The sequence below is a fragment of the Mytilus edulis genome, chromosome 3, assembly GCF_963676685.1.
Source record: "Mytilus edulis chromosome 3, xbMytEdul2.2, whole genome shotgun sequence".
NCBI classification, from domain to species: Eukaryota; Metazoa; Mollusca; class Bivalvia; order Mytilida; family Mytilidae; genus Mytilus; species Mytilus edulis.
The window spans coordinates 17,236,193-17,247,413 of NC_092346.1; the positions used below are offsets into that span (position 1 = coordinate 17,236,193).

Consider the following 11,221-nt stretch of genomic DNA (forward strand, 5'->3'; position numbering starts at 1 on the left):
TAAGCTTTGAATGTTTAGACTCTTAGTCATAAAGTATGTCTTGTTCCAATTTGTTTAAATAATCATTGATTAACTTCCTCATGCTATACTGAAATGGTTAAAATGCTGTTGAATTACAAAGCAGACTATTTAAAATGTAACAATAAAGGACAGTCTCTTCTAAGGTATGGTAGTAAATATGGTCGTACAGAAATAGTAAGAATCTTATTAGATAAAGGGGTAGACTATAATAACTGCGACAAAATAGGTATGTCACTTCTAATGTATGCATGTGAACATTGTCAAACAGATGTAGTAAAGATACTGTTAGATATCAGCAGACTTGAATAAATATAATGATGGTTTGTCACTTCTCATGAGGGCTTGTAAGCATGGTCATTCTAATTTAGTAAAGATGTTGTTAGAAAAAGAAGCAGACTTGAATAAAGGTTATCCAAATGGTTCTTCACTTATAATGAATGCTTGTGAAAATAATCATACAGACATAGTAAATATATTGGTATACAAAGTGGCAGACTTAAATGAATGAGACTGTGTTGGGCGGTCTCTGCTATTGAATGCTTGTGAAGAAAATAACATTGAAACAACAAGTTTGTTATTAGAAAAAGGGGCGGACTTAAAACAATGTGACAGATCGGGTCAGTCAACTATCATGAAAACTTGTGAAAATGGTCATAAAACAGTGGTAAGTTTGTTGTTAGACAAAGGAGCAGATTTTGATAAATTTGATAGAAATGGTCAGTCATCCGTTATGAAAGCTTGTGAACATGGACATACAGAAATTGTTAGAATACTAATAGAAAAAGGAGCAGACTTTAATAAATTGGACAGATCGGGACAATCACCTATCATGAAGACTTGTGAGCATGGTCATGAACAAGCTGTAAGTTTTTTTTAGATAAAGGAGCAGAATATGATGGATTTGACAGGTCCGGTCAATCTTCATTAATGAAGGCTTGTAAACAAAATCATGACAAAATTGTAAAACAATTGATAGCCAGGGGAGCAGACTATGACAGATGTGACATAATGGTCAGTCCTCTGTCATGGTAGTTTGTTAAGATGGTCACACAAATATAGTAAGGACATTGTTAGAGAAAGGAACAGACTTTAAAAAATGTGATAGATCAGGTCAGTCACCTGTTATGAAGGCGTGTGAAAATGGTTATCCAGATATAGTATGGATGTTGATAGATAAAGGAGCGAACTGTAATGAATTTAATGATAATGGAAGCTCACCTTTAACGACAGCTTGTGAAATGGGACATACACAAATAGTAAATTTGCTGCTAGACAAAGGTGCAGACTTAAATAAATGTGATTTTGATGTAATATCACCAGTAATGATAGCTTGTCAACTTGGTTCTACAGGAATAGACTATTGTTAGTAGATAAAGGAGCAGAATATGTCGAATGTAACATTTTTGGCCAGTCACCTGTTATGAATGTTGTTGTAGTGGTGAAATAGAGGCCATGAAGCTGTTATTAGATAGAAGGGCAGACCGTAATTTTAGTGACAATAAAAGTGCATCAGATCAGCATGGTCGGCGTTCTATCGAACTGATAGAAAGGAGTTCAACTACCTGACTATACTATACTTCATAAGGTCGGGTCAAGTAAGATAACTGTAGTTCTATCGGAAAACGGAGGAGTAAATCAGTTTAACTTAAGAAGTAAATCGGTTTATTTGTACATATTATATTAAGTTGACAGAGTACCAGGTTGACACTAGAAAGGTTTACAGATTGGCAGCAGAAAGGTCTACAACGTTGACAAGTGTTAAGGTCGACAGGTTGACAAGAGTAAAGTTTAACAGGTTGGCAGGTCGACATGTTAAAAAGGCGATAAACGCATAGGTCGACAGGTTTACAAGTGTATAGATTAACTCTCATGTATAGTTGAGTTATCTATTGGACTTTCAAAGAGAAGGACTGAATTTAAAAATGATCTGTAATTGCTTTACAAAACCATTTCGGGGCCTTTTATAGCTGATTGTGCGGTATTGGCCTTGCTCGTTGTTGAAAACCGTACAGTGACCAATAGTTGTTAGTTGTTAGTTTCTGTGTCATTTTGGTCTATTGTGGATAGTTATCTCATTGACAATTATACCATATCTTCTTTTTTTTTTAATATTGATTAAGTACAGTTCCAGAATAAGGCGATGCAAGATACATTTTTTTCCTCGTTCTTATAAGATAAAATTATCAAGATTTAAAAACCTTTTCAGTCCATTTTTTAAATTCCAGTCCTTGCGGTCAATTAAGATTGGATGAGTTCTTTTCATTTTATCATACCAAGTCGTGTTGGTGATTGAGACTTTTAAAAACAAACTCAACTGATATACATTACAGCAAGGACTGTGATCTGAAAATTTGACTGTAAAAACTGAAAAATCAAAACATTTTTTCTCAGTCATTTAAAATTAACTTTTTAGTTCGATTTGGCCGTTTCAGTCTGATTATTGATAACTAGTGACAAGTGTTACGTCGTCACTACGAAAACATTTTTCTCATCAAGTTTAATTTTAAAAAAAAATTAAATAACCTAAACGTTTGTCTCATGATTATATGATTTGAAACACAATAATTTTCAAATATATCGAGTAAAAGAGATACACTGAACAATAATGCTATATTATTTATTAAAAAAACACATAGGACTCGGAAAATAAAATGAACTTTATACAAACAAATTAAAAGGAGTAGGTCCGGTAAGACCCCTTTTTGGCCCCAAAATATAACAGTTTTACAAAATTGTTAAAATGTAAACTTTTAGTTATTTATTGGACAGTTGAATGCTTCTGCTACATAAATATGGGCTGTTTTTGACAATACAATGCACATATATCTGGTTGTAGCACCATTAAGGTCATGCTAAATTACTGAAATCTTCAAAATTCTATCATCACCTATCAAAGGTCAAAATCTTTCGTCAGATGAAACTGAAATTTGAGGCCAAAATGAGTCCTTACCGGACCTACTCCTTTATGTCAAATGTCAGGTCATCATTTATTGAATTCTGCGCATCAATTTCAGTTGATCACATGCAAGTCCAGTATCGTTGCAATTGGTAATATTCGATGTTTCCCTGCAGACCATGCAAGCTTACCATGTACTACAGATAAAAAGTTACAAATAATTTACTCAGCAGCTGTACCAGGGGTGGGGGTCTGTGATTGGATCCTACCTTTTTTTCCGGAAAATTAGAAAATTACGTGAATATTACGGAACAGGAGACAACAATTGTTTTTTTTCTTCTTTTATTCTAGAACCACTCTCTTTGAAATGTCTTGATCCGCCCCTGTTACTACTCTACCATTTTAGAACCACGGGTTTGCTATATATTCGAGTTTGTTGTAGTCTTGATTATCATGAAGCAGATATAGTCTGGTAACTACCCGAATTAAACAATATACATTGATTTCTCACTATAGGAAACGTTAGAAATTTATGTCGTATATTTACAAATGGATGAATCTTTCTAAAAGTTATTTTACATACTTTAAATATTGATTTCTTGCTATGGATGTATTACTCTTGATTTAAAAATACTATCATATGTTTTCCTTTGATTGATAGAAATTCAAATGCATTTGTCAGAAATCAATACAAAAAGTAATTTCAGAGATTGGTATACTAAGTCTTTACTATAGGACCTCCTTTGAGCATATACACGAATTTTAAACAAATCAAATATGCTGCTTTATCAGCTTTGATTGTCGCTTATGCCAAATTTGGCTGCAATATTTAAGGCAATGCAACAGGAAAAAAAAGCATTATTTTCCGTAAAACCCTACTCGACATGGCTCACCTGTTATGGTAATGTATTGGTTTGATTGACAGCTTATCTACATTTTTTTTAGAACAGCATAGCCATGTGACAGTCAATTTCTAAAGTTAATACGCTGATCATGGTACAAGTGTCCGATAATCTTAGAATCAAATCATGTTTCGTTGACATCAATGGTTAAGATATTATTTCCCATTGTACCGTATCTCGCCTTGGATAACTTACATGTCGTCTTGGAGTTTTTTGTCGACATGCCAAAATTTTTTCTCCCCGTGACAGCATTTTTTTCAGAGTAATTACCTTTCCCCAGCGATGCTTCGAAGGGTAATAGTAACACAATAGTACCGTCAATCCCTTTGTCTGTCCGTCGGATCGTCCGTTCGTATAAGACCTCTGTTGACACTCTTGAATCGGCATCAAGGGATTCTATACATGGCAAATTTATCACACCGCGATATGTTTTTTTTTTTTACTTGCCATAATGAACTTTCCAGATAAAAGTTTTCAAACTGCTTTTCTTGATAGATCAATGAACACAAGACACGGATCATTCATTTAAAAAAAGAAAAATTGAGTTATCAATAAGACATGGTAATCTGACATATATTAACAAAAGGCCTTACTTATGTTAAAGCCAATAAAATAAAAGAACTCCTAAATAATCCAGGTATTTTGATATGCCTAAATATTAGAAAAACATTAAAACCTTCATGTATATATTTACCTAGATTACTAAACTTGTACAAGGTCCTTAATCTTCGATGGACTTTATCCTATTAGATTTTATATAGATTTCAAAAACTCATTATCCCGTATACTCTTTGAACTCGGCACGCATATTTACATATTAGTTGAAAAGAAACTCTTTTTGTATGAAAATAGGAAAAATTGTTAACTGTATATGGATATCATTCAAAATATATCTGTGTTCTCTGCGAACAATATTTGCCTTTTCGTATGATCAGATATAAGACAAGTGTAAACTCTCGCTCTTGGAATACGCTATTTCAAATAGATTTGAACTAAATGGAGAAAGGGAGACAAACACAATTTCACAACGACCAAGTTAAGGTGTACTTCATACGTTAAAATATACGATTTGTGTTTAATTCACAAGTTAAATGGTCAACGGAAGATAACAATGACCATTTTTTGTTGAAATGTTAAGGTGTGTTACGTCTAAGTACGTCAAAAACCTAAAATTATCTATTAGAACGAAACAGACAATAACAATCAAAACCAAGGAGTAAACAAAGACTCACAAAACCAAGGGTCATTTACATCAACAGTTATAAATAATAGTTAAGAAACAACACGAACTCCACTAAAAACCGTAGGTGAAATCAGGTGCTCCGGAAGAGTAAGCTTTTTTGAATCGTATACGGCACCCGTCATGTTATTTCTTTGTTCAGTTCGGTAATGATGGAAGGTTATTATGACTGAGGAAGAATATCAGATAAGATTTCTGACACACTTTTGTCATAATGGCCAATCAGCTGATGAAGGCGACCGTTAAATTTCTTGAGTGATGACCTTAATTTGATTGATTCATAGCCCTGTTTTAGCAACTTTTGAAAAAGCAGTATTCCTCGTTCAACAAAATCAAGGTACTTTGAGCTAGCTTTAGAGTAACGTATCAATTAAGACACATTTACTTCATATGCTGGTACCGCTGGGATGTTGCTACACAGAAATGGAAAGTTGACTATAGGAAAATTAAAATCATCGCATTTGTCATAAATTTTGGTATTCAACCTACCATCGGTAGTCATGTCGAGAAAAAGGTCTAAATTTGAAGCAGATTTATCTGTGTCGGTAGACTCTTTAATTTCATGTTCACTTAGATATATTAAATGTAAGTGTTCACTGAATCTATTATTATAAAGAGACAGTACATCATCAATATACCGAAAGGTGAAGTTAAAAGACTGGGCTAATTTCTTTTCTCCTTTTTGTACAAGCCCGTGGATAAATTCTGCTTCATAGGAATATAAAAACAAATCTGTAGAGGAGCGCAATTGTTACTCATTAGGATTCCAATAGTCTGTTGTGAGACCAAACCTCCAAAGTCAACAAATATGTTGTCAATTAAAAAGTCTACCATGGCAGTGTCATCCTCGTCGGTATATGTTTTCCTCGACTCTGTATGATTTCTTTTCAAAAAGTAAGCTGAATTCCAGCCCCAAACTAGATATTTAAAACGTCTATTGCCTTTTTTGTTAAAGAAACATAAGCTGACGAGTTATTTCAGTCGAGCTTTAAGTTTAGTATGTGGAAAAGTGGTATAAAGAGTTGAAAAATTAAAGGTTTTAATGTTGGTACAATGTTTTAATGATTGAGATTGTAAATTCACCAATAACTCTTTTGAATTTGTCAGTAACCACATCTGATAAACACCACTTCTTGAATATGCCGTTTCGGAATATTTCTAAAGTCCTTGTTTGACTGCAATGAGTATGACAGTAAGAACTTTAGAAAGTGGTTTAGTGGAACACTTGGCAGAACCTGCAATATACCTTTCCTTATAAGGATTCTTGTGAAGCTTAGGAATACTAAATAAGGATGGAAAATCCTGGTCATCATCCTTTGTAGTAACACCAAAGGAGATTAGAACCGATTCGAGATTTCCAGGATCTCCTGCTTCGTAAGCGTACTAAGTGTATATGTAGGATTTCCAAGTGTGTTATTTATCCCCAGTTCCTTAATTAGGCAGTCAATGTAGTGTATCTTGCAAACAAAAACAATATTGTTTGAGGCTTTGTCAGCTGGAACGACAACATATTTGTCATGGAGGCAAGACAACTTCTCTATGACCTGAGGGTCTTTAAAGATGGAAGGAGCTTTTGGTGCTCATTGACCCTTGTGAAATGTGCGCCTCTTTCTTATTTTCAAATTAGTCGGAGTTCCTTCAGTCATGTGTCAAAAAGAAGAAGATCAAAGAAGTCAGATCATTTAATTTCTCAGTTAGATATATTGATGATGTTCTTTCCATTAACAATTCATACTTTTCTGATGTGTCTCAAAAGAAAGTTGATAAGTCAAAGAATACCCCGTCCTTCTTCTAAAAAAGGTTCATCGGAAGATACCAAGAGCTTTTTTGAAATATTCCGTATCATCTTTAAGTTAATAAATAAGATAATGATGGTCTTGAAGTATAGTTTCAAGACATTGACATTGTTTATCGTCTTTTTTATTTCATTTTATAGTATTATTCTATTTGTCTTTGTAAATTATTACCTTTACTGTTTAGTCAATTTTTGGTAATATCCATTTGACGTGGCTCGGTACCTTTACATCTGGTCACTGTGTTAGTGTGCTATGGTAAATTCTGTATTCTTGTCTTTCGTTTTTGCGTTGTCTCTATGATTTTTTTGTTTTTCTTTGTTGACATAATTGTTTGTTTTTATAGTGATTAAGATTGTAACACAATGTTGACTGCCGTACACCTATTTTGACAATTTTTACATAATATGTCAAGTTGTCTTGTTCACAAATTGTTGTCAATATAATGGACTAATATCCGGCTGTCATACAAGTTAGAGGTTTTGCTAGCTATAAAACCAGGGGGGTGAAAACTATTTAATACGAGATGTGCATGATGTTAATCAATGAAAACCCGCATGATTTAAAATACTTCTGTTAAAAAAAATGTTGACTGCAGTATACCTCTTTTAGACATTTTTATATAATATGTCGTTCTTTTTTATTCATACATTGTTGTCATCATAACGGAATATTGTGCGACTGTCATACAAGAACAAGAATTAGCTAGCTATAAAACCAGGTTTCATCCACAAATGTCTACATAAGAAAATGCCTGTGCCTAGTCAGGAATATGACTGTTGTTTTCTATTGGGTTGATGTGTTTAAGCTTTTAATTTTGCCATTTGATTAGGTAATTACCGTTTTGAGTTCGGTATTTTTGTGATTTTACTTTTAAATACTAGAACAGGCAACAGTACTATACCGCTATTCGAAACTCATAAATCGATAGAAAAAAACCAAATCCGGGTTGCTAACTATAACTGAGGGAAACGCATTAAATATAAGAGGAGAACAACGACACAACATTAAAATGTAACACACACAGAAGCGAACTAAGCATCAGACAAAAACAAATATAACTTCAAAACTAAATACATGAATTTGGAGTAGAAAAGTACCGTAACACGTCTTATAGTAATGTGAATTCACACTCAAATATAAGAGGAAACAAACGACACAACAGAAACACAACGTTAAAATGTAACACAGTAAGTAATAGTTATCAAAAGTACCAGGATTATAATTTAGTACGCCAGACGCGCGTTTCGTCTACATAAGACTCATCAGTGACCCTCAAATCGAAATATTGATAAAGCCAAACATGTACAAAGTTGAAAAGCATTGAGGATCCAATATTCCAAAAAGTTGTGCCAAATACGGCTAAGGTAATCTATGCCTTGAATAAGAAAATCCTTAGTTTTTTCGAAAAATTCAAAGTTTTGTAAACATGAAATTTATAAAAATGACCACATTATTGATATTCATGACAACACCGAAATGTTGACTACTGGGCTGGTGATACCCTCGGGGACGAAACGTCCACCAGCAGTGGCATCGACCCAGTGGTTTAAATAGTTATCAAAAGTACCAGGATTATAATTTAGTACGCCAGACGCGCGTTTCGTCTACATAAGACTCATCAGTGACGCTCAAATCGAAATATTGATAAAGCCAAGCATGTACAAAGTTGAAGAGCATTGAGGATCCAATATTCCAAAAAGTTGTGCCAAATACGGCTAAGGTAATCTATGCCTGGAATAAGAAAATCCTTAGTTTTTCGAAAAATTCAAAGTTTTGTAAACATGAAATTTATAAAAATGACCACATTATTGATATTCGTGTCAACACCGAAATGTTGACTACTGGACTGATGATACCCACGGGGACGAAACGTTCACCAGCAGTGGCATCGACCCAGTGGTTTAAATAGTTATCAAAAGTACCAGGATTATAATTTAGTACGCCAGACGCGCGTTTCGTCTACATAAGACTCATCAGTGACGCTCAAATCGAAATATTGATAAAGCCAAACATGTACAAAGTTGAAGAGCATTGAGGATCCAATATGCCAAAATGTTTTGCCGAATACGGCTAAGGTAATCTATGCCTGGAATAAGAAAATCCTTAGTTTTTCGAAAAATTCAAAGTTTTGTAAACATGAAATTTATAAAAATGACCACATTATTGATATTCATGTCAACACCGAAATGTTGACTACTGGGCTGGTGATACCCTCGGGGACGAAACGTCCACCAGCAGTGGCATCGACCCAGTGGTTTAAATAGTTATCAAAAGTACCAGGATTATAATTTAGTACGCCAGACGCGCGTTTCGTCTACATAAGTAAGTAAGTAATTAGTTTATTACCGTGTCACAATCTAACATTATACATAATATATTATACATCAGATAAAAAGAGCATACAAATATATTAGATTCCTGCCTTAAAAGACATATGAGACACTTTTACCTCATGCTCATTAAATGCATACACAATTTAAAACACTTTTCGAAATTAAAAAAAAAATGGAACAAAAAGGTTGAACCTGATTTTGTGGCATGCCAAACTCCCGCTTTAAAGGCAATGTTAAATATAACATCGAAATGACAACATACCATTACAGGACTACAATACAAATAAATTGGAGAAAATATTGGACAAAGAAACACATGAATAATAGCTAACAAAAGGCACCAGTTTTAAAATCTAATACGCCAGAAGTGCGTTTCGTCCACACAAGACTAACTACTGACGCCCAGACACAAAAGTTTGAAAGCCAAAACAAGTATAAACCAAAATAATCCCACATAAAAAAAATACACACCCGAGTTAGTCAAAGCCTCAACGCAAAAAGTGACGTCACATTAGAAATGGTAAAAAAGCACAATAAAATGACAAAAATGACGTCACATATGAAATTATAAAACAGCACACAAAAAATGACGTCACAGTTGAAAGACCAAAAATATATCTCAAAAATAAGATAGAATTAGGACTGATTAAGTTATACTTTTATTAAATACTGATATTACATTTAATAACAATGAAAATTGCAATACTAATTAATATCAAACTGAGGTAGTAATTAAACAATTAATTATATTATTAAGCTATGTCTGGTTAATTCTGAATCAAACTACAAATTACGTTGAATCAAATCAATTTAATAAATGAAGGCGGTGATTAATTTTCTTTACCATAACATATGAATATAAAAGAAAAGACGTCAAGACATTTGGCAAAATTCGATGAGAATCACAAATAGATGTATAACATCAAAACTAAATACATGAATTTGAGATAGAAAAGTACCGTAACACGCCTTATAGCAATGCGAATTAACACTCAGCAAAACAGTAACAATCGGGAATAATTCAAGTTCGGTAATTAACAGATTAGACGACGTAATGACAAAGAACAATCTAACATGTGGTAAAAATGTCCTTAGCTAGTTTGGACAAAGACACATCGTATAGATTAACCAATTCTAATGTTGTCCGTAAAATTTACGGACAGTCAGTTTTAATCTGTCCTGCGTAAGGAGCACACTCCTGTATATGAAGTCCGTATAGTGTGAACAAGCACGTGATTAACGTATCAATTGAGGTACATACAGTATTGTCTTGCTAGGGGGTGGTAAAAGGGGACGTTAATCCTTTAAGACCAATTTGATGTGCTATTTGAATGTTAAAAATAAATAAGGTTCTCAATTATTTTTCTTGATTTTAAACCTAGTGGTATTTTTCAAACATACCAAGTACCAAGTCAGGAATATGACAGTTGTTGTCCATTCGTTTGATGTGTTTTATCATTTGATTTTGCCATTTGAATAGTGACTTTTCGTTTTGAATTTTCCTCTGAGTTCAGTATTTTTGTGATTTTATTTTTTTCTATGAATTCTGCAAACTATTGCTTAAATTGCAAAAATAAAAAGTAGCGTGTTTCATATTAACTAGAGATTTAAGGTAACAACGATGGTAACAGACAAGATGAATGACCTATGACGACAGGCAAACGGGATTAATCATAAATTGGCCCTTAAAGTCTTCTTATTTTGGTCAGTGGAAGAACCATCAAATGTATAATGAAAGTCGAACGAGAAAGTTGTTGAATTTATTGAAACTCATAACATACAAGTATCAATAGAAATCAGGGTTAAAAGCTTTTGCTATCGACTTTTGTGAAGAGTTTACAATTTTATCGAACTATTTACATTCTACACCAAATAACTTTAATAACTGGTTTTAAAAATTTCATGTCAAATATTTAAAGATAAACAATATATATTTTTAGTCATGTTTGTAAAGATTTTTAAACGATAATGAACTAGGAATTGACAAATTTGCACACAAACTATTGTAAAATAAAGTGAAAATAAAGGGGACT

General features: G+C 33.3%; 1 protein-coding gene across 1 annotated transcript; it reads left to right on the top strand.

Moving 5' to 3' along the window:
• Positions 1–652: 652 nt before the first annotated feature.
• On the top strand, positions 653–1,388 carry LOC139515077 (ankyrin repeat domain-containing protein 29-like). Its single transcript, XM_071304638.1, has 2 exons — positions 653–883; positions 1,098–1,388. Exons 1-2 carry the CDS (start codon positions 653–655, stop codon positions 1,386–1,388), a joined length of 522 nt encoding a protein of 173 aa, XP_071160739.1.
• The last annotated feature ends 9,833 nt before the right edge of the window (positions 1,389–11,221 follow it).

Bases quoted from the DNA above. Each gene is read 5' to 3' on its own strand.
- LOC139515077 (XM_071304638.1), top strand. From the start codon at position 653: ATGAAAACTTGTGAAAATGGTCATAAAACAGTGGTAAGTTTGTTGTTA. The intron at 884-1,097 runs GTAAGTTTTTTT...ACATTGTTAGAG, and splicing joins AGCATGGTCATGAACAAGCT to AAAGGAACAGACTTTAAAAA.